The 27,765-nt window shown below is 60.6% G+C and overlaps 1 protein-coding gene across 1 annotated transcript; it reads right to left on the reverse strand.

The window, feature by feature from the left end:
- Window positions 1-272: 272 nt before the first annotated feature.
- On the reverse strand, window positions 273-27,616 carry ANKRD24 (ankyrin repeat domain 24). The gene is made up of 24 exons (XM_075997965.1): window positions 27,610-27,616; window positions 26,126-26,196; window positions 23,970-24,173; window positions 21,913-21,925; window positions 18,070-18,201; window positions 16,719-17,040; window positions 16,549-16,637; window positions 15,202-15,266; window positions 14,665-14,722; window positions 13,679-13,749; window positions 13,381-13,487; window positions 13,017-13,202; window positions 11,977-12,016; window positions 11,534-11,614; window positions 11,335-11,442; window positions 10,358-10,402; window positions 9,824-9,922; window positions 8,503-8,575; window positions 8,171-8,289; window positions 6,454-8,031; window positions 3,616-3,783; window positions 1,502-1,627; window positions 827-892; window positions 273-614 (listed from the first exon to the last, which is right to left on the reverse strand). Exons 1-24 carry the CDS (start codon window positions 27,614-27,616, stop codon window positions 537-539), a joined length of 3,906 nt encoding a protein of 1,301 aa, XP_075854080.1. The 3' UTR covers window positions 273-536.
- Between the last annotated feature and the right edge of the window lie 149 nt (window positions 27,617-27,765).

Consider the following 27,765-nt stretch of genomic DNA (forward strand, 5'->3'; position numbering starts at 1 on the left):
GGGCTCCGCCAGGGCCAGGCTTGGGGTTCGGAGGGGAATCAGGCGGTGCGGGTGCCAGCTCAGATCTCCTCGTTCTTTTAACATTTGGGTATTTTGTTTGTCATGGACGTTATTTTGCACCCATTTGGTTTTTTTTAAAGTAAGGCGTTCAGATGGGATTTGTCCCCGCGACTGAGTCCCGGCTGGGGGCGTGGGGGGCGAGCGCTCCCTGCCGGGGGCCACCCCTCCCGCCCTCGCAGCAGGAGCCCAGCAATCAGGCGACCACGCATCTGTCCTGTGCACGGTATGCCTTTATTCCTGGTGGCGTCTGGTGACGGGTGTTGGGGGCGGAGGGACTCACAGGTTCTCCGGTCGTTGGGGAGGGACAGTCAGGCCCCGGGCGCGGTGTGCAGGGACAGGGTGGGGCAGCCGGAAGGGACCCAGGCTGGTCTGGGAGTGCACAAGCCGGACACCCACGGGGCCAGGGGACGCTGGTCCGAGAGGGGCCTGCAGGGGCTGGGCCCCGCGAGGGGTAGCCCGGGCGGCCGCCGGCCCGCTCAGCGGCCCTGAGCCTGCAGCCGCTGCATCTGCACGATCTGGCTGAGGATCTGCTGCACGTCCTCGTCCATCTGGCCCTGGGGCGCGGCGGCAGAGAGAGGCCCTGGGGCACCTGCCCCGCTGCCCCGTCGGCCCCACCCAACTCCCACGGACCAAGGCAGCCACGAGGGAAACGCACACAGACCGGCTCCAGGAGGACCGACAGGGGAAACTGAGGCCCCCAGAGCAGTCGTGGCGTGCCCAAAGCCTGGTAGGCACGCAGACACAGACCTGGGAGCCGGTGACTCACCTGGATGGCGTACAGGAGGTGGCTCCTGTACAAAGCCACCACGGCGCTGTGGTCCCTGGCAGACTCCTGGGGCAATGGGGGAAGGGCACTTAGAAAAGCAAGACCACCCCACCCCCAAACTCACCAAAATGCCCCCTTCACACCCAAGCCTGTTTTTTATTTTTATTTTTTGAGGCAGGGTCTGGCTCTGTCACCGGGCTGGAGTGCAGTGGCATCACTGTAGCTCACTGCAGCCTCCAACTCCTGGGCTCAAGTGATCCTCCTGCCTCAGCCTCCAGAGTAGCTGGGACTACAGGTGCCATCACGACAACTGTATAATTTTTGTATTTTTTGTAGAGATGGGCTGTCGCTATGTGGCTCAGGCTGGTCTCAAACTCTTGGCCTTAAGCGATCCTCCCACCTCAGCCTCCCAAAGTGCCAGGATTACAGGCCTGAGCCACTGCGCCTGGCCTGGGGCCTGCGTTTTGATGGCATGCACCTGGCTGACAGCCAATTGCTAAAGTATGGGAATATTTTCTGGCCATGCCTTGAATGTGTACCCCCCGCCGCCGCACACACATCCTGCCCGCCCCAGTCCCTCTCCTGGGCTCCCCGCCCTGTGCCGTGCTGGTTGGCAAAGATTTCGACACCCCCGTCCTGATGCTGCCTGTCCCCTGTCCCCTGTCCCTAGCTCACCTGCAATTGCTGCTGTAAGGCCTTCACCTGGTCCCGCAGGGCCTCCACCTCGGGGGCGACCGGGGCGGCCGTCTGCTCCTTCAGGGCCTCCTTAAGACTGAAGACTTCTTTGGAGAGTTCTGTGATCTGGGGGTGGGGACACAGTCAGAGACCAGTCTGGGCCCAGCGCTGGGGCCTGGGGACCTCCCCAGGGCGGCCCAGGGGTTAGCAAACTCCGGCCCGAGGGCCACACCTGGCCCGCACCCTGTTCTCCCACAGCGTCCCCAGCTAAGGATGGTCTCCACATTTTTAAATAGTTGTGTGTGTGGGGGGGGGCAGGGGCAATGTCAAAAGAAGAAATGGATTTTGTGGTGCGTGAAAATTACATCCAATTCACATTTCTGTGTTTATAAATAAAGTTTTATTGACACACAGCCATGTCTATTCGTTTGCACGCTGTCTTGTGGCTGCTTTCACGCCACCGAGGCAGAGTGGGATAGTCGCGCCAGAGACCAGCTGCCGCGTGGAGCAGAAAACCTCGACTCTCTGGCCCTTTACAGAAAGTGACCCTGCCACACCCCCTCTTGGGGGTCTCCCACCTGTCGGTGGAGGCTGTGGGGATGGCAGGGCTAGAATCCGCCTGGCCGGTCAGGCTGAGGTTGACACCCAGGGTTTGGGTCCCTGCTTTACTCCTCTGTCAAGGGTGACTGTGGGAGGATGATCGTTAAACCCCTCTGAGCCTCAGTTTCCTCATCAGTAAAATGGAGAGAATCACGATTCTTGCTTTAGTGGGTTGCTGGGATCCTGCACTAAGATTGAGTTTAGACTGTGTGGCAAACAGTAGGCACTTAATAAATGCTGGATCTTTTTATTACTATAGATCAGAGGTTCTCGACCACCAGGGGACACTGGGTGATTTCTGGGGACATCTGTAGTTGTCACACGGGGGGTGCTCCTGGCATGGGGCAGGTGGAGGCAGGGACACTGCAGTGCCCAGCACGGCCCCTCCCCAGAGAGAGATCCGGCCCCAGTGTCCACAGTGCGGAGGGGAGGCAGCAGCTATACATAAACCCTAATCCTAAAGCCCATTTTGCCCTCATGTTACAAAGGAGGGCTCTGAGGCTCAGAGAGGCGGAGTGACTTCTCCAAAGTCACACAGCAAGTTGTGGCTGGGCGGTTCTTTATGCTGAAGTGCCTGGGGCTCTGGGGGGCACATCTCCTGTCCAGGGACATGCTGCGTGACTTTAAGCCACTCACTTCACCTCTTGAAACCTTAGTTTGCTCATCTTGCAAATGGAGATAAAAATGTTTTCCAGCTTTTAGAGTTGGGGGAGATTAAAAGTGATAACGAATGAAAAATACTCGACCCAACAACTGGAGGCTGCAGGTATCATCAACATTGTCGTTGTCATTATCATTATTTAAGAACAGAACTTGAGGACGTGGGTTCGAACCCTGGCTGAACTATTGCAAGGCTGTGTGACCTTGGGCAAATAGCTTCACCTCTCTGTGCCTAAGTTTCCTCAAATGGAGACAATAAAAGCACCTGTCTTACGGGAACTCGATGTGAGGTTTAAATGCCTTAAGTCAGTGTTTTTTTGTATTTTTTTTTTTTTTTGAGACAGAGTCTCACTTTGTTGCCCGTGCTAGAGTGAGTGCCGTGGCATCAGCCTAGCTCACAGCAACCTCAAACTCCTGGGCTCAAGCGATCCTCCTGCCTCAGCCTCCCGAGTAGCTGGGACTACAGGCATGCGCCACCATGCCCGGCTAATTTTTTCTATATATATTAGTTGGCCAATTAATTTCTTTCTATTTATAGTAGAGACGGGGTCTCGCTCTTGCTCAGGCTGGTTTCGAACTCCTGACCGCGAGCAATCCTCCCGCCTAGGCCTCCCAGAGTGCCAGGATTCCAGGCGTGAGCCGCCACGCCCGGCCTTAAGTCGGTGTTAAACACCCGTGTGTCAGACTGTTCGGAGGCCACAGCCGAGTCCCCTTCCGACTCTGTGCCTCAGTGTCCCATCTGGAAAATGGGCTGATTTTCCCCAGACCCTACCAGCCAGGACATTCTTAGAATCCCTCAAACCTCTGCTGAGCGGGGGCCCCCCCAGACTGGGCGAGGGAGAGGGGGCGCCCACCTTCTTGTCCTTCTCCTTGGCCTTGTCCAGGGCCTCCTGGGCGCGGCTCTGGGCCTGGCGAGCCCGCTCCACCTCCGTGCGCAGCCCGCGCAGCTGCTGCTCCGCCGTGGCCAGCTGCGCTTCCGCCGCGTGCCGCTCGCTCTTCATGAACAGCGCCTCCCGCTGCACCTGCGGGCCAAGCCCACGTGTGACCCTCAGGCACTCGGGCCCCAGGGACCCCCGGGTTCTTCTGACCCTGCGACTTTGGCCTGAGGACATTGCAGCCCACGTCGACCCCCTTGGCCCCCGTGAACATTCGGACCCTGCCACGCACTCCCGGCCTTCTAGCTGTGTGGCCTTAGACAAGTGACTTGACCTCTCTGTGCCTCCGTTCCCTTATATGCGAAACAAGAAGAGCAGCCCCACTTCACAAGGATAAAATGATCAAAGGCGGAGAATGTCCTTAGAACAGTGCGGGGCACGCGGTAAATGTTACACTTGAGTTGGCGCTATGGTTACTACGCAGGCGTGCCTCATTTCGTTTCGCTTTGCAGATCCTGCATTTTGTGCAAACCGAAGGTTTGTGGCAGCCCCACATCGGGGAAGTCTATTATCACAGTCATTTTTCCAACACCATGTGCTCACTCTGCCAGCACTTTTTAGCAATCAGGCACTTATAAATTAAAGTATATATATATTTTTAAAGATATAATGCTATTGCACACTTAATAGATCATGGTATACTGCAAACATAATTTTCAGATGAACTGGGAAACCAAAAAATTCGTGTGACTCACTTTATTGTGATATGTGCTTTGTTGTAGTGGTCTAGACCTAAGCCTGCAATACCCCCCGGGGTGTGTTTGTGATGACTTAGTATTGTCAGCAATGTTCTCGTCTCTGCCCGTGGTGTGAAGGTTTGCAGATCTTGTACAACACAAAAGAAAAAGTTGATGACTACGTTTTCACGAAAATACCAAGACTGGAGGAAAGTTTATTTGTGAAATTTGAGAGTTGGGGGGGATTGGCTTTGCTATGATAGCTCCAGGGAAAACAGATAACAACTAGATCTTCCAGTTAGAAAGGATTGGCTACATAGTAATAATTTTTTAAAAAATCAGATATGTAAAATTTACTCTTCAAAGAAGTTATCGTGGTTAGCGAAAAACATGAAGATGGGCACGATTCAGTCGAACTGGGAACTCTAGAAGCAGACTGAGGATTTAAGGGGCTTGAAAGAGTGTGTCTTGGCTTGGCACGGTGGCTCATGCCTGTAATCCTAACGTTCTGGGAGGCTGAGGCGGGAGGATCGCTTGAGGTCAGGAGTTTGAGACCAGCCTGAGCAAGAGCGAGACCCCATCTCCCCTAAAAATAGAAAAATTAGCCGGGCATGGTGGCGCATGCCTGTAGTCCCAGCTACTCAGGAGGCTGAGGCAGGAGGATCGTTTGAGCCCAGGAGTTGGAGGCTGCAGTGAGCTATGTTGATGCCACTGCACTCCAGCCTGGGCCACAGGGCAAGACCATGCCTCAAAAACAAACAAACAAAAAAGAGTGTCCTTGGAAACACAATAATTCTGCTATCATTTACTGATCACTTGTACCAGTCCCTGTCGTAAGAAGTCTATAGAAATAAACCCATTTAAACTTTACACGAGGAGCAGGAACTATTACCATCTCCCTTGTATAGATGAAGAAACAGTGACACACAAAAGAAAATTATTTCCTGACAACAATGAATGAACATAGTGTCTTATTCCCATATTTGTTAAACAGCTGCCGGTTTGCTTGTTTCTTGAGCAAAGAGATACAGACAAAATGTCTACCATCAGAGACAAAAAATATTCCCTGGATTAAAAAAAAACAACAAAACCCAAAAACCTCAGCATCAGCATTCACTAGGTTGAAAATAATGAGATAAAAAAAAAATCCCTGCTCATAACACCTTCCTTCCAGAATGGTCAAAAGGTCAAACATGATCATAAGAGCACTTTTAGGACAAGGTCAAAACACTCAGCTAGAAAACAAACAAACAAACAAACAAAAAACTGCAGGGTTAAAATGACCCCCAGAGAAAATGAACATTAGGTTAAATAGCAGGGCAAAACATAACAAAATACCAGCCGGGCGCAGTGGCTCACGCCTGTAATCCTAGCACTCTTGGAGGCCGAGGCAGGCGGACTGCTCGAGGTCAGGAGTTCGAAACCAGCCTGAGCAAGAGTGAGACCCCCATCTCTACTATAAATAGAAATAAATTAATTGGCCAACTAATATATATAGAAAAAATTAGCCGGGCATGGTGGCACATGCCTGTAGTCCCAGCTACTCGGGAGGCTGAGGCAGGAGGATCGCTTGAGTCCAGGATATTGAGGTTGCTGTGAGCTAGGCTGACGCCACGGCACTCACTCTAGCCTAGGCAACAAAGCGAGACTCTGTCTCTAAACAAAACAAAACAAAATACCAATTCACTGCTCACAAAACGGTTGTGATCACTGAGCCCTACCTCACACCATAGACACACATGATAGAAGCACAGTGGACATCACTGTGAAACCAAAACAAGAAAGATGCTAGAAGAAAACCTAGAACACCTTCCCAATCTTGAGATACACAAAGGTTTTTATAAACAGATTCCAAAAAGAAGTTAGCCATTTAAAAAAATGATAGCGTCAAAATGGCCAAAGAGTGTTAAAAAAGCAGAAATGAAGTTGAAACGCCCAGGTCAGGACGACTGTGGGGTCAAATGTCCACCGGGAAACACTGGCAGAGCCAAACATCTGTTCAAATCAAACCGAGGGGGTCAAGACGCCCCACGGCGGCGGGGTCAAGACAGGCCACCGAGTGGCCCCTGGGCGCGCTCACCTGGAAGACCTCGGCGCTGGTCCTCTCGTGCCGCCGGCCCAGCTCCTCCAGCTGCGCCTCCAGCCGGGCCACCTCGGCCTGCAGCGCGCCCACCGTCCGCTCGTGCTCCGAGAGGGCCACGCTGCACGCACGCTCGCGCTCCAGCTCCGCCCGCAGCCGGGCGGCCTCCTTGCCCGTGGCCACCACCTCCTGCTCCAGACCGGCCGCCCGGCCCCGCAGCTCCAGGGCCTCCTCCTGCAGCCGCAGGTGCTCGGAGGCGGGCACGGCGGACTGGCGCAGGGCCTCCGAGGCCTCCCGCAGCTCCGCCAGCCCCCGCCGGGCCTCCTCGCAGGCGGCGGCCAGCTCCGCCACCTGGGCCTCGGCCGCGTCCCTGGCACAGCCCAGCTCGGCGGCCGCGGCCCGCTGCTGCTCCCCCGCGGCCGTGGCCGCCGCCAGCTGCTCCCGCAGGGCCTCCAGCTCCCGGCTGTGCTCCAGCCGCGCCTCGTCCCGCCGGGCCAGCTCCGCCCGCAGGCCCCGGGCCTCCTCCTCGGCCAGCAGCTGGCCGGCCCGGGCCTCGTCCAGCCAGGCCGTGGCCGCCTCCAGCTCCCGCAGGCGGGAGTCCCGGGCCCGCAGGTCCTCCCGGGCCTGCTCCAGGGCCGCCCTCAGCTGGGCTGTGTCGCCGCCGGCGCTGCCGCCGCCGGCCCCGCAGCCCTCGGCCTCGCGCACCCGCTCCCGCAGCCGGCCGGCCTCGGCCTCCGCAGCCTGGCACTTCCCACGGGCTGCCTCCAGCTCCATGGCCGCCTCTCGCTCCCGCTGCCGCAGCGCCTCCTCTAGGCCGCGGATCCTGGTCTCCAGCTCTGCTTGCAGCTTTTCCGAGGCCTCAGCGGCACCGGGGTGCAGGGCAGGGCCGGTGGGGACTCCCGGGGCTGTGGCCTCTACTCCTGTGGCCCCCGCATCTGTGGCCTCTGCTCCCGTGGCCCCTGCATCCGTGGCCTCTACTCCTGTGGCCTCTACTCCAGTGGCCTCCATGTTTGTGGTCTCTGTGCCTGCGAGCTCTGCCTCCCCAGGGCCCGCTCCGTTGCTCTGCACTGCTGGTTTTGCATCCGTGGCCTCCACTCCCGTGGCATCTGAACCAGTGGCCTCAGCTCCCGTGGTCTCGGTTTCAGCGTTTTCTCCCCCTTCCACAGCCTTCGTTTTCATGCCCGCAGCCGCCATGGCTTCGGTTTCTGTGGCCTCGGTTCCCGTGGATGCAGCGTCCAAAGCCCTGGCGTCTGTGGTTCCAGCTCCCGTGGCGTCCTCGTCTGCGGTCTCGGTGCCATTCACTTTGGTTCCTGGAGTGGCAGCGCCATTGAGCCCCAAGTCTGTCAGCCCATTTTCGGTGGCCTTGGTCCCTGCAACCTGGCCCTCCCTGCAAGCCGCCTCCTCGTGCCCCGAGGCCTCCTGTGCCTGCAGCTGCCTCAGCGCGCACAGGGCGTCGGCGTGCTGCCCGCGCAGCTGCTCCAACTCGGCCCGGAGGGCGTCGTAGCGGGCCAGAGGGACGACCTCCGCGGGACCAGCCGCCCCCATCTGCGTCTCGTCCTTCTCGAACTCCTCCAGGATCTGGGCAGGGGAGGCGGGCAGGCAGGGGTTGCCGCGGCCCCAGGGGCACGGGGCGGCCTCACCCCCTTCCCTGCCCACCCCAACCCTGCGGAACAAGCCCTCAGCCCCTCGGATCTGCCGCCCGCCTCAGTTTCCCCACCTGGACCTTCTCCATCAGTTCGCGGTTCTGCCTGGTGAGTGCCGCCACCTGCTCCTGCAGCGAGGCCAGGCGCTCCTGGGCCGACGGGCTCAGCCGCCTGGACAGCAGGGCCTCGGGCCCTGGGGGCGGCGCCGAGTCAGGACCCAGGGCCCGGCCACAGGGGACCGGAGCTGGGCTCCGGAGGGGGGTCAGGCCCGGGCGGGGGGATAGAAACCAGGCGAGCGCAGACCTCCCTCCGGCTCCAGGTCCGCCCGCCCGCACGTGTAGGTCCAAGCTCTGTCCGAGGGCCCCGGCGCGGAGGGGGGCGCAGGTGCGGGGCGGGGGCGGCTCACCTGGGAAGTCGGGCAGCTCGCCCTCCTCGTCCTGCAGGGTGGACACGTCGTAGCTGGTGTTCTCCCGCTCGTTCTGGGGGCGGGAGAGCAGAGCTGGCTTGGGGTCCTGCCCGCTACCCTGCGTGTCCCCCGCTCAAGACTCCGGAGCGCACCCGGCCGTCCCCAAGCGCCAAGCAGCCGTGTCTGGCCCACACGTATGTGCTGAGTCCCTGCCCGTTTGTTGAACCGAGTTATCTGGCATTTTGGCTACTGACTGGTGACTTCCTCATGTGCTCTGGACATCAGCCCCGCACCGGACGTAGGGGGGCCTCGCACCCGCACCTTCCTGGGACGTGCGCGGCGGCCACTTCCCTCCCGGCTGCGGGGCCCGGGGCAGGGGTGGCCACATGGCTGCGCGAGTGCTTGTCTGCGTGAGTGGGCACCCACGCTGCCCACTCTGCACCCCACAGCTTGCCGTAGGCGTGCTCGGGGTGACACGTGTGGGTGTGCGTGCCACGTGTGTTCTTGTGACTGTGCAATCTCAGGCTTGCGATTTCTTTTATTATTATTTTAAGACACATTCTTGCTCTGTCACCCAGGCTGGAGTGCAGTGGCGTCATCACGGCTCACTGCAGCCTCCGACTCCTGGGCTCAAGCGATCCTCCTGCCTCAGCCTCCCGAGTAGCTGGGACCACAGGCACGCGCCACCATGCTCGGCTAGTTTTTTCTACTTTTGGTAGAGACGGGGTCTCACTCTTGCTCAGGCTGGTCTCAAACTCCTGGCCTCAAGCGATCCTCCCACGTCGGCCTCCTAAAGTGCTGGGTTACAGGCATGAGCCACCGGCCCGGCCCATGCTCCAGTCTGCTGTGTGCGCGTGGCAGTTTCGAATGTGTTTGTGCATTTACGTGTGTACGGGTGTGGTTGTCCGTATGGATGTGTGTTTCTGTGTTTACGCGTTTGGGGATCCCTTTGCCGTGCACGTGTGTGCTGTCTGCACACACGAGAAAGCTCTGCCCGGTGCGCGTGTGCACACGAGGGTACGGTCGCGTGTGATGCACGCGTGAGATGGTGTGTTCACGGTGGCTTCTTGTGTGGCCGTCACCTGTGCGTTTGTGGGTGCGCCTGCTGGTGTCCATGTAAGATCGTGTGTCTATGAGCATGTGTGTACATGTGTGTTTGGAGTATCGGCATGTGTGTGTGCATGCGTGTCTGCGGGGGAGTGTGAGTCTGTGTGTGACTGTGGGATTGCATGCACGTGTGCGTGTGAGGCCGTGTGTGCACTGGCGTGGCTGTCACGCCACCGCACGGGGGAAGCCCCCCCCCCCCCGCCCCTGCTCCCACCTCCAGCAGCGACAGGCGGCTCTGCAGGCTCTCCACCTCGCGGCCCAGGCTCTCCTTCTCCTGCTGCCTCTCCGCCAGCAGCCGCTGCAGCTCCTGCACCTGCGGGCGCGGCGGCTCAGCCGGCCCCGGGGCACGCCCGGCTCTGGGGCCGCCCGGCTCTGGGGGCCGCCCGGCTCTGGGGGCCGCCCGGCTCTGGGGGCTGCCCGCCCGGCTCTGGGGGCCGCCCAGCTCTGGGGGCCGCCCGCCCGGCTCTGGGGCCCGCCCGGCTCTGGGGGCCGCCCGGCTCTGGGGGCCGCCCGGCTCTGGGGGCCCGCCCGGCTCTGGGGGCCGCCCGCCCGGCTCTGGGGGCCGCCCGGCTCTGGGGGCCGCCCGGCTCTGGGGGCCGCCCGGCTCTGGGGGCCGCCCGCCCGGCTCTGGGGCCCGCCCGGCTCTGGGGCCCGCCCGGCTCTGGGGGCCGCCCGCCCGGCTCTGGGGCCCGCCCGGCTCTGGGGGGCCCGCCCGGCTCTCCAGCCCGCCGCCCCCGCCCCCGCCTACCTGCCTCTCCAGGCTGTGCAGGGAGCCGGCCTCCGCCTCTGGTGGCTGAGAGGACAGAGGGGACAGGGCTCGGACCTGGGCGAGGGCCCGGCCCTGCCGCCCGCTTCGCAGCCTCCTACACCCCAGGCGTCCCCCGCCCTCCCCCAGTGCCGCACACGCTCACCGAGCACCACGCTGTGCCAGACACCGTTCTCCTGCCCCTCCTCACTGGGTATTCGCTGAGCGCCTACTGTATGCCAGACACCATTCTGCCTGCCCGCTCCTCACTGGGTATTCGCTGAGCGCCTACTGTATGCCAGACACCATTCTGCCTGCCCGCTCCTCACTGGGCATTCGCTGAGTGCCTATTGTGTGCCAGCCATTGCCTTGACAGCTCACTCAGTATTTATCAAGCACCTACTGTGTTCCGGACACCATTCTGCCTGCCCGCTCCTTATTATTTATTGAGCACCTACTGTGTTCCAGACACCATTCTGCCTGCCTGCTCCTTACTGAGTATTCACTGAGTGCATACTGTGTGCCAGCTCTTGCTCTGACTGCTCACTCAGTATTTATTGAGCACCTGCTGTGTTCCAGACACCATTCTGCCTGCTCACTCCTTATTGAGTATCTATCGAGCACCTGCTGTGTGCTAGACACCATTCTGCCTGCTCGCTCCTTACTGAGTATGTATTGAGTGCCTGCTGTATGCCAGACACCATTCTATCCACTCATTCATTCATCCATCCATCCATCCATTCGCTCACTCAGTCACTTGGCTATCCCTTCATCCAATAAATATTTATCGGGCATCTACTGGGAGCCAGGCACCCACCGCCATGTCTGCCCTCGCGTTTACAGTCAAATGGGGGGACGTGAATTGTTGGGGGCAGAGTGAGGAGGGGAGGGAGGGAGGAGGGGTGGTAGGGGAGGGAGGGGAGGGAGGGGAGCCTTCCCCCCCAGGCCGGGCCCCAGGCCTGTCTCTGCTGCCTCCGAACCTCCTGCTTCCTCTGTTCCTTGTGCTGTTCCAGCCCCCGGATCTTCTGCAGGAGGCGGCCCCTCTCCTGCCGCAGCCTCACGATCTCTTCATAGGCGTCTCGGTCGTCCTGCCCCTCCCCGCCCGCACCGTTAGCAGAGGCCCAGGGCTGCCCGCTGGGGGCTCTCCTCCCCCGCCCCCACGGCCGGGGCATCTCTCACCGGCACAGGGGCGCTGGCGGGGGGTTGCGGCGCCTTCCGCTTCTTGGGGGCCCCCCGCTTTTCATGGCTGGACACAGAGTTCTAGCGGGCGCGGGGAGTGGGGACTGAGTCAAGGGGGCCTGTGGGAGCCATGCCAGCCCCCACCCACCCAAATAAGCCAACCCAGCCGGCCCCCCTGACTCCTGGAGAGGCTGAGCAAGTCCCAGGCCACGGTTTGGCCCCGTCACCCCCCACCCCAGTTTCTCACCCAGTCTGGGAGTTATGCTGTGCACGCTGCCGCCACTTAGTGACAGCGTACCCTGAAGACGGCATTCTCTCCAGAGTTTCCCAGGGGTAACTCCGGGATAGGAGTCTGCCTCTTTCTTGTCTCCTCCCAGAGCTCGGGGCGCAGTGGGAGTGTGGGCAGGGCGGGGAGGACTCACCCACCACTCGGGGACCCGTACCTGAGACGACGCTTCGCCTGAGTCATCCTCTGGGAGGGCAGGGGACGGAGGGAAGCCGAGTCAGGCACGCTGTTCCCAGCCCTGGGAAGGGCACTGCTGCACCCAGGGGACGTGCAGGGGCTCCCCGTTCCCCAAGAAGCAGGACTTTCAAAGGGGAAACCCCCCACTTGGGCAGAACGCTGAAAGGAGAGGCCTCGAAACTCTCCGAGGGAGAGAACCCAGGCGCCTCCCAGGTGGGGCGGGCGGGGCGCCAATTCTTAGGAAAGGCAAAGATCTAAGGATAAGGACCGACCCAGGCCGGGCGAGGTGCCTCACGCCTGTAATCCTAGCACTCTGGGAGGCAGAGGCCAGAGGGTCGCTCAAGGTCCGGAGTTCGAAACCAGCCTGAGCAAGAGCGAGATTCCGTCTCTACTAAAAATAGAAAGAAATTAATTGGCCAACTAAAAATATATATAGAAAAAATTAGCCGGGCATGGTGGCGCATGCCTGTAGTCCCAGCTACTCGGGAGGCTGAGGCAGGAAGATCGCTTGAGCCCAGGAGTTTGAGGTTGCTGTGGGCTAGGCTGACGCCACGGCACTCACTCTAGCCCGGGCAACAGAGTGAGACTCTGTCTCAAAAAAAAAAAAAAAAAAATAGGATGGCCCAGAAAAGCAGGGCGGACCCCAGACTGCTCTAACTGCCCTGGCCCTCCTTGAAACTGTCCTACATAGGATTGGGCAAGCCCTGGAACCTCCTAGAAGACAGCAAATGGGGGACCTTGAAACTATTCATGCTAGGGAAAGAAGGGGTATACAAGTACATGGATGGGCCTAGGAAATAAACAAAAGAAAAAAGAAAAATAAATGTATATAAATATATAATTAAAATTAAAAAAAAGAAGAAGGGGTGACAAGAAACTGCCCTGGAACCTCCTAGAAGACAGCAAATGGGGGACCTTGAAACTATTCATGCCAGGGAAAGAAGGGGTGACAAGAAACTGCCTAGAAGGACATGCGGGGTGCGCAGTGCTTGAAGTGGCTCCGGGGCGGCCTGCGTACCGCTGGGCGGGGAGGGGCGCCGGGCCGCCTCCTGCAGCAGGTGGAGGATGAGTTTGTCCCCTGCCAGGGCGCCGTAGTGAGCCGCGTCCTGTCCCAGCGCGTCGGTGATGCCCGGCTGGGCCCCGGCCTGGAGCAGCACCTCCACGGTTTCGGGGCTGGCCCCCTCGCAGGCCAGCATCAGGGCCGTCCTGCCAGGGGAGGGGCTGCTGAGGAGGCGAGCACGTCCCCCCAAGCCCCCACGTCCTCCTCAGCACCCACGCCAGGTTGGGGAGAGAAAGCCGACTAGATCCCCCACTCAGAGAGGTTAAGAGACTTGCCCAAGGTCACACAGCACACAGTGGACCAACTGAGAGGGGAGACGCATACCTGCCCTGCAGGTCCTGGTCATTCGCGGCAGCCCCCCGCTGCAGGAGGAGGCGGCACAGGTCTGTGTGACCCATCTGAGCTGCTATAATGAGGGGCGTTGCACCAGACTGGTAGGGAGGCGGAGGGATGAGATGGCATGAGAAGCTGGCCCCCCCCCGGGAGATAGGGAAGCCTAGGACAACCCTTGAGCTGCGCCCCAACCTTTCTCATGCTTTGCAAAGGGTGCTTGGGATGCTGCCACTTGGTGGCAGCATACTTCACGTGTAGTATCTTCCCCAAAAGGATCCCAGAAGCTCACCGGATCGCGGGGGTTCAGATGCGCCTTGAAGGAGCAGAGCATCTCTGAACAGGAGAGACAGCCACCAGCCACTGGAGGAGAGAAAAGGAGGGAGAGCAGGGGTAGAGATGGTCCACTGTGGTTCCCTCCTAAAGTGGAAGTTTTCACCGGTTCTCATGGATTTCCTCTTTTTCTGATTCAACCAGCATTTATAGTGCACCTACTGTGTGTCAGAGTGGAAGCAAGGAGGCTCACCAAGAGGCTGCTCAGCCCCTGGAATCCCCAGGTTTTAATCCCAGCATGTTAAGGTACCCTCTGATTAAGTACAAGGATCCATTTTTCAGTCAAAAAACTCTATCTGAATACCTGCTGCATACCTGAGGGACTATGGGGTTTTGTCTGGACGCTTACAATGATGCATGACACATAGCAGGAGTTCAGTAAGTGTTCATGGAACGAAAAAAACCAATGAGCTTCCGCAGTGTAACCAGAGGCAGTGCCGCCACTAGGTGGCAGCGTACCCCAACTGCAGGGAATTTTTACCCAGTGACGAAAAGCCCAAAGCAAACCCAAATTTATTGTGTTTTTAAAAGAACTGACATTTCTGGAGGGGAAAGGAGTGCTGGTTTGATGGTTATGCAGGTGCTGGCTGCCTGGACCTTTGGAGCCCCTAGGAGTTCCTCCAAGGCAATGAACCCCTGGGCACCGGCCCTCATGCCCAGAAAGGCATGGAGTTCAAATAGGCTGCGGTTTGGGGTCCAATGACCTGGATCCCCTACAACTTACTGCTGTGGGCAAGTGACAGAGCCTCACGTAGCCTCATCTGCCCAACGGGCTGACAGCCTGAGGCTCAAAGGGTGTCTGGGACTCACGAGGCGCCCCCGTGCCGGGCACACAGTAGGGGGGCAGGGAGGTCCACAGCAGGTCTGCAGGGTCCTGGGTGGAACAGTCCCCAAGCCCGGCACCCTCCGGAGTGCCGTGGGCAGGGCAGGGCTGCACCCACCTACCTGCGTGGTGCAGGGCGGTCCACCCACTGCTGTCCACGACGTCCACCGCGCAGGAGGCCTGCGGAGGGGGCGGGGCACTTGAGGCAGAGCCGTCCCTCCGCCTGGCCTGAGTTCTCTAGGACCCCTCCCCTCCCCCTGCACTCTGCCTCCTCTTGCCCCTGTCCCCCTGCCTGTCCCGTGGAGCCCGCCTCCTCGTACACCCCCCAAGTGAGAGAGAGGGAGTAGCTGGGAGCTTGGGGAGTAGCTGGGGGCCCTGAGAGTGGCCGTGGCCAAGAAAGGTCCTAAGGTCTGGGGAGGAAGGGAGCTCGGGAAACATCCAGATCGGAAGTGTGCCTTAGGTGGGAGAAGCATCTAGAATGCTCAGAGAGTATCTGGTGACCCAGGGAGTAGCTGGGGCCCTGGAGTAAGAGGGGCCAAGGACTAATTGGATTTGCAGAGCTCCTGGGGGAGGTCAGGGAATTGCTGGAACTCAGGAGCAGTAGGGCCCGCTGGAGTATCTGGGGTTCAGGGAGTATCTGAGGCGAGAAAGGAAATGACCTGCAGCAGCTGCTTCAAGCACTGCGGGTGCCCGTACTTGGCGGCTAGGTGGAGAGCGCTGTAGCCTGGAAGGGAGAGGAGGCGCACCAGAGCCCAGATACTCGGCCGCTCCCGGCTGCTCCCCGAGCCCCCCCGTGCCAGCTGTCGGTGATGCGTCTCCCTGTGTCTAGCAAGTCCCCAAACCCCGCGGACGTCCCAGAGCCGCGCTGCTTCCTGCGGCCAGAGACTCTCCGAGACAATCCCATCCCAGCGACACTCCACTCCCACCTCCCCCCCAAGCCCTGTTACTCCAGCTACTCCTCCTGTCCTCAGCTGCTCCGTGTAGTCAGCTCTGGCCCTCACGATCCGCGGTTGTTGCACGCGTCCCTGCTAATCCACAGCCAAGCTGTGTGTCCTGCCTGCCGCACCCTCTGCCCCGTGCCCTGATGCCCCCGAGTCCCCACTGCTCACCCTGGCCATGCATTTCATCTCGGTTCTTCCCACAGGTCCCCCGAGAAGTCGGACGTCCAGATTCTCCTTTTGCCCCAGCTACTCCCAGCGCTCCGGCTACTCCCATGAACCCAGCTTCTCTCCCAAACTCCAGGTACTTCCCTACTTCAGTCCCTTTCCTTGATCTCAGATACTTCCACAGCCCAGGTGTCCCTCGACTCTCAGCTCCTCCCAGGATGCCAGCTATCTCCCAAGCCCCGGGTTCCCCCCTCTGCCTCCCCAAGCCCCAGCTACTTCCCTGTTCCAGCTACTTCCTCTAAGTCTAACTACCATTTGGGTTCTGGTTACTCCTCATCCACAAATTATTATTATTATTATTTTTTGAGACAGAGTCTCACTTTGTTGTCCAGGCTAGAGTGAGTGCCGTGGCGTCAGCCTCGCTCACAGCAACCTCCAACTCCTGGGCTCAAGTGATTCTCCTGCCTCGGCCTCTCAAGTAGCTGGGACTACAGGCGTGCGCCACCATGCCCGGCTAATTTTTTTTTATATATATATCAGTTGGCCAATTAATTTCTTTCTATTTATAGTAGAGACGGGGTCTCGCTCTTGCTCAGGCTGGTTTCGAACTCCTGACCTTGAGCGATCTGCCCGCCTCGGCCTCCCAGAGTGCTAGGATTACAGGCGTGAGCCACCGCGCCCGGCCTCCACAAATTATTGACCCACCGTGTCTGGTGCCGGCCACCGTCTCTGTCCTTGGGTAACCTCAGCCTAACGTGCCCCAGGGGGCAGTGGGGGGCGGAGAAGGGAGCCCCCTTTTCCAGCAGGGAACACGGAGGCCCCGAGCAGGCCCGGCTGGACCTTCAGTCTGGGCACCTGGTCTGAGTTCCTCCCCGAGCCCCAGGGGCCGGCGGGCGGTACCTGCCCCGTCGGTGCTCATGACATTGGCGCCGTGCGAAAGCATCACCTCCAGGCAGCTGCCCGCGCCCCTCATGGCCGCCAGGTGGAACCTGCAGGTCAGAGGTCAGGGGTCAGCCGCAGGGCGGCCTCCGGAGGCTCAGCCACGCCAGCCCTGGGGCGTGGGCACTCACGCAGACTTGCCCTCGGGGTCCAGCTTCGTGGGCACCAGCCCCTTGCGGGAGATGAGGGCGGCCACGCGGCCGGCGTCGCTGTTCTCCACGGCCTGCAGCAGCCGCTCGTCGCCCTTGCCCCAGTCTTGGCTCTGCGGGGCACAGCCAGGGCGCGTGGGGCGGGGTCGGCCGCTGTCCCCTCCCCGCTGCCCCCGGCGGGGGCTCCGGCCTGTGACCCCCGCCCCTGGGCACTTGCCTGGCGCCTGCCTCTGGCCGCCGGCTTCGGGAGCGGGCAGGGGCCGCAGGGCGGGCAGGAGCCGAGGTCGGCGGGGCTGAGCCGCAGCTGCGGGGGAGGCGGTCCTGGGCGGGAGCCTGGGCCAGGGTCCCCCAAGCCTGTGCCCCCCCCCCGCATCTGCCCCCAGGCCCATCACCCCTTGTCCCCCCAACACCCACGGCCAGGATCATCCTATTAAACCGTCCCCTGAGCAGCCCCAGCAACTATTTCCAAGAAATTGTCCCCCACACCGAGACCCCAACTCCATCCGAAGTGAAAAGTCCACTTTACAAATTCACCCCAAAACTGACCCTTTTCCAAACTGCCCTCCACCTCCTCCCCAGCTGAACCCCTAAAAGGTCCCTGTGAACGTCGCTCAGACCCATCCTCCGCCAACTGCCCTGGAATGCCACAGCTGTCCCCCCAAATCCCTGTCCCCCACAGACAGCCTGGGATGCCTTCCAAAATGTCTCCCCCAAATGTCTCCCCGGTGACCATCCCCCAGTGACCCCCAAATCCCTCGGATGGTTCCCAAAACTGTTCCCCAAGTGATGCTGTCTCTTCCCAGAAACGGCCCCCCAAAACAGTCTCCGACTTGTGTCCCCCAAATGACCCCACGTCTCCAAAACGTTTTTTCTAAAACTGTCTCCGCAGATGCCCTCTAAAGTCTCCCAAATGTCCCCATCCGCCTCAGAACTGTCTCTCCAAGGGTCTCGTCCATCCCCCCAGCTGTCCCCAACGTCGGCCCCCTCCCCCATCTGTCTGGAGTCCGGCAGGGGCGAGCCGGGGCGGGCAGGGGAGGGGAGGGGAGGGGAGGGGCCCGCGCCCGCCCGCCGCGCCCCTCCCGGCCCTACCGCGAAGGAGGCGGCCGCGCACAGGCACAGCTGCTTCATGGCGGCCGGGCTCCCGGGACGGCCGGAGGGGACCGGGGGCCGCGGGAGGGGCCGCGGGAGGGGCCGGGCGCCCCGGAGCTCCGCCCCCCGCCCGGCCGCCGCCCCGCCCCCGCCCCACCCGGGCCGCGCGCCCCTCCCCCACGGGGTGGGGGCAGCGCGGGGGAGCGGGGCCGGCCCCCGGGAGGGGCCGCCACCCTGGCCGCACCTGACCTTGTCACCACCCCGCAGGCGGCAGGGCGCTCCTCCTGGGGACCCGGCGTCCATCTCCGCCTCCTGGAAGCAGGCCGGGGCGCGCAGGTGTCTCCTGGCTTGGCGCCCCCACATTCAGCGCCACTCCCTGCGGCCAGGCCACCCGGGCTGTCGCCCCCGCACCCTTTCCCTCGTTAACCCATTCATTCGTCCGCCCATGCATTCACTCTGTCCTTCACTCATTCATTCATTCACTTCTTCATTCATTCACCCATTCATTTGCCCATTAATTCATTAGCTCATTCATTTGTCCACTCATTTGTTCGTTCACCCATTCATTCACGCGTTCATTCGTTCATCTGTTCATTCATTCACTCGTTCATTCATTCATTCATTCGTTTGATCATTCATTCTTTCGCTCGTGCGCACCGGGCGGGGGCGGCTCCGCGAGCACACAGACCTGACCCTGAATCCAGCGCCCGGCCCCGCGGGTCCCACCGGCACGCCCGGGCCGGTACTTACCTGCTCGGACAGCACTCTGCTCCTCTGAAAACAGCAGACAGTGCCTGCCGCGGGGGGACGGGGTGGCGGAGAGACACTACACGCGAGGCGCTGGCTGGCGCCGGGCAGGGCGCAGCGGGACCGGGACTTTCTCCAAGGAAAGACCCAGCTGGGCCGCGCGGCCCTGCCCTGCCCTGCGCGCCCGGCCCTGCTCAGAGGTCTTTGTCCCTGCAGGGTCCCCAGTGCCTGGAACAGCGTGTGGCGCACAGCAGACGCTTGACAAAGGTGCGCTCAGACCAGCGTTTTGGGGAGAGGCTCCTTCATGCACTAAACATTGATTGAGCACCTACTGGATGCCCGGCCTAGAGGCACAGCAAGGAGCACAGCCAAGGTGCCAGCGGTGTGTGGCGTTTGCGCACGTGGTTGGCGCTTCAGAAGGAGCCCTGGGTCCTGGGGACAGGGGTGCCAGGTGATGGGGGGGCAGGAGGAATCTGAGGAGGGGCCAAGCCAGGTAGCACGAGGCTTGGGGGTGGGCAGGACTCAGGGGGTGACATGCGAGGGGTGGGGAGACAAACTCGGGGTGACGGGTCTTGGGAGGACCTGTTCACCTCCAACCTGGGGGTTTGGGGGAGCCCCTTGCGGGGAGGATGCTCAGTTCAGTTCAAACCCCACTGGGTGTCCAGGGGCCTGGTGGGCGTCCACGGGAGATGCCCAGCTGGTGGCTGGGCCGTGGGGTGACGGCCCAGGGAAGAGCCCAGGGCTGGTGTGGCCCATCCACTGCGGGGACACATGGACACCAAGGGGAGAAGCCGGCAGATGGCGAGAGGTTGGGATGATAGGACAGAGAAAGGACGCGAGAAGAAAAGAGGCCTCCCAGAACCTGAATTTAACCGCAAAGCTCAGCAGACGGGCGGCGGGGGAAGTTGAATCCAGTTTGGTTATTTCATACCTGCTGTGTGACCCTGGACCAGTCACTGCCCCTCTCTGGGCCTCCATCTCCCAACTGCTAAATGGGACAGATTACAGAACAGGCCCCACAGAGCCGGGTTCCTCCACTGAGGCACTGTTGACACTGGAGGTCAGGTTGTTCTCTGGGGTGGGGACATCCCGGTCATCGCAGGGCGCTGAGCAGCATCCCTGCCCCCCCATCCCATGCCAGGAGCTGCCCAGAGTTGTGACAACCACAAATGCCCCAGAAGTTGCCAAGTGTCCCCCCCACTGACACCGCTGGCTTAGGGCTGGCTACGGTCTGCGATTATTCTTAGACACCTTTGCGCAGGAGGAAGGAGGTGGGGCCAAGGCAGGTAAACGGAGAGCTTGGTGTTGAGGGGTCCTTTCTCCTCCCACCCTTGGGCTGGGGTTGGGGGTCCTCCAGGCTGGTCCAGAGAAGAGACTTTAGGGGACCTCCCTGCTCAGGATTTCCCACTGTCCCCTCTACCTGCCCTCCCAGGTGTTTTACAGCTCAGACCGAAAGCAGGCACGACAAGGGCACCGCCATCCCCACCCCCGCCCCAGGGCTCAGGCCAAGTCCTGGCGTCACCCTGACCCCTCCCCCATCCCCACGGCAAGTCCCCCAGCGGTGCCCACCAGCAGTCCCAGTCTCTGCCTTCTGGCCCCTTCGAGGGCCACCGCCTTGGTCCAGCCCTGGGACTCCCAGGTGGAGTCACTGTGACTCCACCCCTGGGACACATCCTCCCTGGCCTCTGGCCTCTACCCTTGTCCCCTCCTGTCCCTCCTCCACCAGCTTCCTATAAAGCCTGCATCAGATCTCTGCTCACTCCTGCTCAAAAGCCTCCGGAGACCTCACTCAGCCTAAACTGCAAGCCGCCCACCGCTGCCAAGAGCCTGCCTGCTTTTGTACAGAGAATGGTTTTTTGTTTTTTGGGTTTTTTTGAGAGAGAGTCTCACTCTGTTGCCCGGGCTAGAGTGCCGTGCCATCAGCCTAACTCACAGCAACCTCCAACTCCTGGGCTCAAGCGATCCTCCTGCCTCAGCCTCCCGAGTAGCTGGGACTATAAGCATGCACCACCACGCCCGGCTGATTTTTCTATATTTGGTAGAGACAGGGTCTCGCTCTTGCTCAGGCTGGTCTCCAACTCCTGAGCTCAAATGATCTTCCCGCCTCGGGCCAGGATTACAGGCGTGAGCCACCACGCCCGGCCTCCAGAGAATGGTTTTTACACATGAACATGGTTGGGGGGAAAAAATAAATCAAAAGGAGAAAGATCCTTCCTGACACATGAAAATGATCTGAAATTCACATCTCAGGGTCGATAAAGAGAGTTTACTGGGGCAGCCCCTGCTCATTCATCTATAGGTGGCCAATGGTTGTTGTCGGGCTACAGTGGCAGAGCCGAGGCTGGTCTGGTCCCTGAGCCAAAAATACCTCGTCTGGTCCTTTATAGGAAGAAGTTTGCTGACACCTGCTCCGAACTGTCCCTTTCTGCTGGCTCCTTGAGCTCAACTCTTTCTCTGAGCACCCCTAAATAAAGCTTTTTTTCTTTTTTTTTTTTTTTAACCTTCATTGCTCGTATCACCACTCGACTAAGATACTATGTATCTTTTAGAAAATATTCTGTTTACTCCTGGTCTCTCCCCTAGAATGTCACCTCCCCAGGGGCAGGCATTTTTATCTGCCTTGGTCACTGCTGTATCCCATGCAGGACCGGCTATAGATTTTGCAGGGCCCAGTGCAAAATGAAAATAGGAAGTCCCTTGTTAAAAAAAAAAATAAATAAAAGTATTAAGAATGCCAAGATTTGGCCAGGTGTGGTGGCTCACGCCTGTAATCCTAGCACTCTGGGAGGCCGAGGCCGGAGGACTGTTCAAGGTCAGGAGTTCAAGACCAGCCTGAGCAAGAGCAAGACCCTGTCTCTATTAACAATAGAAAGAAACTAATTGGCCAACTAACAATATATATATAGAAAAAATTGGCCGGGCATGGTGGCGCATGCCTGTAGTCCCAGCTCCTCAGGAGGCTGAGGCAGGAGGATCGCTTGAGCCCAGGAGCCTGAGGTTGCTGTGAGCTAGGCTGACGCCACGGCACTCTAGTTCAGGCAACAGAACGAGACTCTGTCTCAAAAAACAAACAAACAAACAAAAAAAACAATTCCAAGATTCGGAGAGCAGAGAGTTATAGTGAGGGTGGGACCCTTCTAAGTGCGGGTTCATGAACCTGACCTTGATCTTGCTACAGCAGGGCCTGGCACACAGTAGGTGCTAAATAAATGTGTTGAACAAATTAAAGAAGTAGCGACTTGAAAATAAAAATTAGAGAGACAGAGAGAGAGAGCGTGACATTCCAGGAAGTACTGAGGTCTTGGAGTCTACGAATCTCTACCGACCCCAATCTTCCCACCTGTGGGATTTTCCTGAAACCGGAAATAAGGCCAGAGGTGGGGGGGGGGGCATCAGAGAGCAGGTGCAAAGCTCCCATGGCTCCTGCTCTATGGCTGGAACACTGAGCCCAGAGATGGCCCAAGAGGACTCCGAGCGAGCAGCGCCTCCAGTTGGGCACCAAAGAAAGAGCCCCCCTTAGGGACAAAGGAAGGTGCAGGGAGCGGCCACCTGGCTGGGGAGGTGACGGGAGCCGAGGTGTGGTGGCCACCTGGCAGGGAGGGAAGGGCGGGCCGCGGGAGCCGCAGAGGCAGGCCCCGCAGTCACGGTGTTTGCTGTCTTCCCTTGGGGCTGCTGAACAAAAGCTGAACTTGACTCCCAGCTGCCTGCCTGGACATCCGAGAAGGGCAGGTGGAGGGGGACGGCCGGGTGCCCGGGGAGAGGAGGGTGGAGGACAATGTCCCTGTCCCCCAACACACAGGCCTCCCATCTGCTGCGACATCTCCAGCCCAGCCGGCCCGACCCCGGCTCCCCAGCCGGCTGAGACCCTCGCATGCGCGTTAGGTTTGACACCGGCCCCGCCCCCAAGTCGCCAGAGCAAACGTTTCGAAACACACCCATGTCCCAAAGCTGCACACACTTTTTGAGAGATGTGATTGAAATAGGTTTGCTTTTTTTTTTTTGAGACAGAGTCTCACTTTGTTGCCCAGGATAGAGTAAGTGCCGTGGTGTCAGCAAACCTATTTCGGTTGGGCGAGGTGGCTCACGCCTGTAATCCTAGCACTCTGGGAGGCCTAGGCGGGCGGATTGCTCGAGGTCAGGAGTTCGAAACCAGCATGAGCAAGAGCGAGACTCTGTCTCTACTAAAAATAGAAATTAATTGGCCAACTAAAATATATAGAAAAAATTAGCCGGGCATGGTGGCGCATGCCTGTAGTCCCAGCTACTTGGGAGGCTGAGGCAGGAGGATTGCTTGAGGCCAGGAGTTTGAGGCTGCAGTGAGTTATGATGACCCCACTGCACTCCAGCCTGGGCGACAGAGTGAAACCTTGTCCTTAAAAACAATCTTTTGAGTTTAAATAAAATTAAAATAAACAATAAAATGAATGAAAATACTAACATAAATATATAACTAAAAATAAAATAGTGAAATAAACTAAATTGGGTAAACTAAGAAAAGCCACAAAGGTGTCATGACATACCCAGAGTCCTCCAGGACGTCAGGGACAGAGGAAGGATTCGAACCCGGAGCCACCTGACTTTAAATCCAGGCTTGTCACACTGGTGCCTGTTTTTGGCTTTCCGACCTCTGCCCCGACAAAAGATTCTGCCCGTCATGCTCACGAACCAACCAGTCCAGTCCAGCCTCCGAACCTTTGCCCACACTCATCCTCACCCCACTCGTGTGCCTTTGCTTATCCTTCCAGCCTCTGCTCCAGCCTGCCTCCTCCAGGCAGCCGCCCTGATTGCTCCAGAGCAGGCAGGATGGGGAGGCCGCATCATACGGTCATAAAGACCAAAGGCTCAGAAGTGAAGCACATGTGGGTATGAATCTTTCCTTCACCCCTTTCCCTTGTGACCCGGAGAGGTGAGTTAACCTCTTGGGGCCTCAGATTCCTCGTGGTTGTCAGTGAGAAGTCAAATCAAACAAAGGTTGCCAGGGCAACCAGCTCGATGGACCTCAGGGCCTTTGCACTGGCTGTTCCACCCACCCAGGATGCAATTCCTGCACATACACACACCACGCCCTCCCCCTTCCCTATCCGATCTTTGCTCCAATGTCACCTTCCCTGACCACCCTCTTTAGAACTGCAGCCCTCTCCCCTGGCCTAGCCGTGCCAACCCCCCCACACACACTTCTTTGTCTCTACGACACAAAGTACACTGTCACTCATTTATGTTGCTCCGCGTCCATCTCCCCCACACGCTGTCAGCCCCGCGAGGCCAAGGATTTCGGTCCGCCCTATTCCTCTGGGCCTAGAGCCGCACCCGACACACTACATATTTCCTGAGTGAACATGCGAAAGCAGGGGATCAGGGTCCCCAAGAAAGTGGGTCCTTGGAACAGCAAGCGGTCACCGTGGCTGGGGACAGCCGAGAGGCACTGGAGTGGCGGTGCCGGGGCAGATCCCCAGGGCTGGGGAGGGTTTCACCGGCAGCCATGCAGGGGGAGGTGGCTGCAGGGGGAGGTGGTGCAGGGGGAGGTGGTGCAGGGGGAGGTGGCGCAGGGGGAGGTGGCACAGGGGGAGGTGGCACAGGGGGAGGTGGCGCAGGGAGAGGTGGCTGCAGGGGGAGGTGGCGCAGGGGGAGGTGGGCAGGGGGAGGTGGCGCAGGGGGAGGTGGCTGCAGGGGGAGGTGAGCAGGGGGAGGTGGCGCAGGGGGAGGTGGGCAGGGGGAGGTGGCTGCAGGGGGAGGTGGGCAGGGGAGGTGGGCAGGGGGAGGTGGCTGCAGGGGGAGGTGGGCAGGGGGAGGTGGCGCAGGGGGAGGTGGCTGCAGGGGGAGGTGGGCAGGGGGAGGTGGCTGCAGGGGGAGGTGGGCAGGGGGAGGTGGCGCAGGGGGAGGTGGGCAGGGGGAGGTGGCGCAGGGGGAGGTGGCGCAGGGGGAGGTGGGCAGGGGGAGGTGGCGCAGGGGGAGGTGGCGCAGGGGGAGGTGGGCAGGGGGAGGTGGTGCAGGGGGAGGTGGCACAGGGGGAGGTGGGCAGGGGGAGGTGGCGCAGGGGGAGGTGGGCAGGGGGAGGTGGTGCAGGGGGAGGTGGCACAGGGGGAGGTGGGCAGGGGGAGGTGGCGCAGGGGGAGGTGGGCAGGGGGAGGTGGCGCAGGGGGAGGTGGGCAGGGGGAGGTGGTGCAGGGGGAGGTGGCACAGGGGGAGGTGGGCAGGGGGAGGTGGCGCAGGGGGAGGTGGGCAGGGGGAGGTGGTGCAGGGGGAGGTGGGCAGGGGGAGGTGGTGCAGGGGGAGGTGGGCAGGGGGAGGTGGCGAAGGGGGAGGTGGCACAGGGGGAGGTGGGCAGGGGGAGGTGGCGCAGGGGGAGGTGGCGCAGGGGGAGGTGGGCAGGGGGAGGTGGTGCAGGGGGAGGTGGGCAGGGGGAGGTGGTGCAGGGGGAGGTGGGCAGGGGGAGGTGGCAAAGGGGGAGGTGGCACAGGGGGAGGTGGGCAGGGGGAGGTGGGCAGGGGGAGGTGGGCAGGGGGAGGTGGTGCAGGGGGAGGTGGGCAGGGGGAGGTGGCTGCAGGGGGAGGTAGCTGCAGGGGGAGGTGGCGCAGGGGGAGGTGGGCAGGGGGAGGTGGCGCAGGGGGAGGTGGCACAGGGCAGGTGGCGCAGGGGGAGGTGGCTGCAGGGGGAGGTGGGCAGGGGGAGGTGGGCAGGGGGAGGTGGCGCAGGGGGAGGTGGCACAGGGGGAGGTGGGCAGGGGGAGGTGGGCAGGGGGAGGTGGTGCAGGGGGAGGTGGGCAGGGGGAGGTGGCAAAGGGGGAGGTGGCACAGGGGGAGGTGGGCAGGGGGAGGTGGGCAGGGGGAGGTGGGCAGGGGGAGGTGGTGCAGGGGGAGGTGGGCAGGGGGAGGTGGCTGCAGGGGGAGGTAGCTGCAGGGGGAGGTGGCGCAGGGGGAGGTGGCTGCAGGGGGAGGTAGCTGCAGGGGGAGGTGGCGCAGGGGGAGGTGGGCAGGGGGAGGTGGCGCAGGGGGAGGTGGCACAGGGCAGGTGGCGCAGGGGGAGGTGGCTGCAGGGGGAGGTGGGCAGGGGGAGGTGGGCAGGGGGAGGTGGCGCAGGGGGAGGTGGCACAGGGGGAGGTGGGCAGGGGGAGGTGGGCAGGGGGAGGTGGTGCAGGGGGAGGTGGGCAGGGGGAGGTGGTGCAGGGGGAGGTGGGCAGGGGGAGGTGGCTGCAGGGGGAGGTAGCTGCAGGGGGAGGTGGGCAGGGCGAGGTAGCTGCAGGGGGAGGTGGCGCAGGGGGAGGTGGCACAGGGCAGGTGGCGCAGGGGGAGGTGGCGCAGGGGGAGGGAACGGGCGGGGCAGAGGCGCGGTGGTGGGAAAGCCAGCTCGGGACAGCAGGGGCAGCAGAGAGGGGCGGGCAGACAGGCGGGCAGAGGCTAAAGGGCGCAGGCAGCAACCTGGGGGTGGGGAGCAGAGAGGGCCCGGGTCACACTGAAGATGAATTCGATGACAGGCGGGAGACGACAGTCCCAAGGCCTAGCCCCGGAGACAGGAGCCACGGCGGGTATCCAGCAGCTCGGCGGCCTCAGACTCACCTCCGTCTTCTTAAACCGCGCCCGGAGGGTCTTCATGGCCGGCGTCCCCGCGTCTCCTGGTCCCCGGCCACCTGCGGACGGGCAGGGGTTGGGGCGTGAGGAACGCCAGTCCCGGGGGCAGGCGGGCGGAGGGTCAGCTGCTTCCCCGCCTCCAAAGGACGTGGTTGGACAGCAGGACGCAGACCTGCTCTGGCTCCTGCCTGCTGTGTGTCCTGCGGCAGGTTCCTTGTCCTCTCTGAGCGTCACTGCCTCATTTATACAGAGACAGAGATAAGCCCTTCTTGCTTTTTGAGACAGTCTCGCTCTGTCACCCAGGCCGGAGTGCAGGGGTGAGATCACAGCTCACTGCAGCCTCCAACTCCTGCGCTCAAGTGATCCTCCTGCCTCAGCCTCCCAAGGAGCTGGGACTACAGGTGCCACCATCATGCCTGGCTATTTTTAAAATTGTTTTGTAGAGACGGGGTCTTGCTATGTTGCCCACGCAACATAGCAGGTCTCAGACTTCTGGCCTCAAGTGATCCTCTCGCCTCAGCCTCCCAAAGTGCTGGGATTACAGGCTCGAACCATCACACCTGGCCTGAGATAAGCCCTTCTTGGCCAAGTCATAGTCAGTTTTCAGTAAGATCCCTTGCACAGAGCCTGGAAAACAGTAGGTGCTCAATAAATACACCTATCTGGTATTTCCTGTTGCCCAAACGCATAGAGGTTTTTCTGGTCTCCAAGCTTTTATCTGTGCAGTTATTTTTGCCTAGAATGCTTTTTTTTCTCACCTCCTCTCTGCTGAACTCCTATTCATCCTTTGCAGCCCAGTTATAAAAATCCCTTGCTCTGATTAGCTCTGCTTCCCGCCCCCACGCAGAGCTCTAACTCCCCAATTGGGTCCCCCTCACCCTGGCTGGTCTCGTCCTCTGCGTTAGCCCTAGATGCACAGGCCTGGAGGGGTCTGGGCTGGTTCCGTCTTCCTCAACAGTTGGAGGCTCCTTGGGGACTGAAGGCAGGGCTGAGGTCCCCAGCACAGAGCTGTGTTTGCGGGACTGTCAGAGGGACAAGGCTGTTCCTTGCAGCTCAGCCCCTCGTACCAGCCTGGCCTCTGTGTGAGCGACAGCAACTCCCCCAGGGCGGGTGCAGATCTGGGTGACAGGGCTGCGTGTGTGTGTAGGAATATCTCAAGGGGCTGTTTCTTGAGGCATGTGACTGGGGGTGCCCATGTCCAAAAGGACTCTCTGTGGCCGAGTGTCCTTATTTGCTTCCTGCCAGAGAGTGGGGGTGAGATGGCCTTTCACCTGTCCACCTGCCCGTGAATTTTCCACGCCACCTTTCCGCCCATCCGCCACCCGTGCACTCACTGCGGCGTCTGTCCTCCCGCCGTGCACCCACCCGCTGGCCACCCCCAACGCTCCCACAAATCACCTTCTCTCGGTTCAGTGTCCTTCAGTCAAGCTCCGCCCACACACACGCACACGCACATCCACCCACCCACCTACCATCCATCCACCCGCCCATCCACCCCCCATCTACCACCCATCAACCACCCCCATCCATCCTCCCACCTACTCACCCACCCATCCATCCACCACCCAACCACCTCCCCATCTACCACCCATCCACCCACCCATCTACCCATCCACCCCCATCCACCC

The sequence above is a fragment of the Microcebus murinus genome, chromosome 27 (genome assembly GCF_040939455.1).
Source record: "Microcebus murinus isolate Inina chromosome 27, M.murinus_Inina_mat1.0, whole genome shotgun sequence".
Classification (NCBI taxonomy): Eukaryota; Metazoa; Chordata; class Mammalia; order Primates; family Cheirogaleidae; genus Microcebus; species Microcebus murinus.

What these genes read in the sequence shown, in the direction of transcription:
- ANKRD24 (XM_075997965.1), bottom strand. An exon ending in GCTTGAAGCAGCTGCTGCAG is followed by an intron (nt 14,723 to 15,201) that starts GTCATTTCCTTT and finishes CCCCCTCCGCAG; the next exon opens with GCCTCCTGCGCGGTGGACGT. An exon ending in AACTGATGGAGAAGGTCCAG is followed by an intron (nt 8,032 to 8,170) that starts GTGGGGAAACTG and finishes TCCCCTGCCCAG; the next exon opens with ATCCTGGAGGAGTTCGAGAA.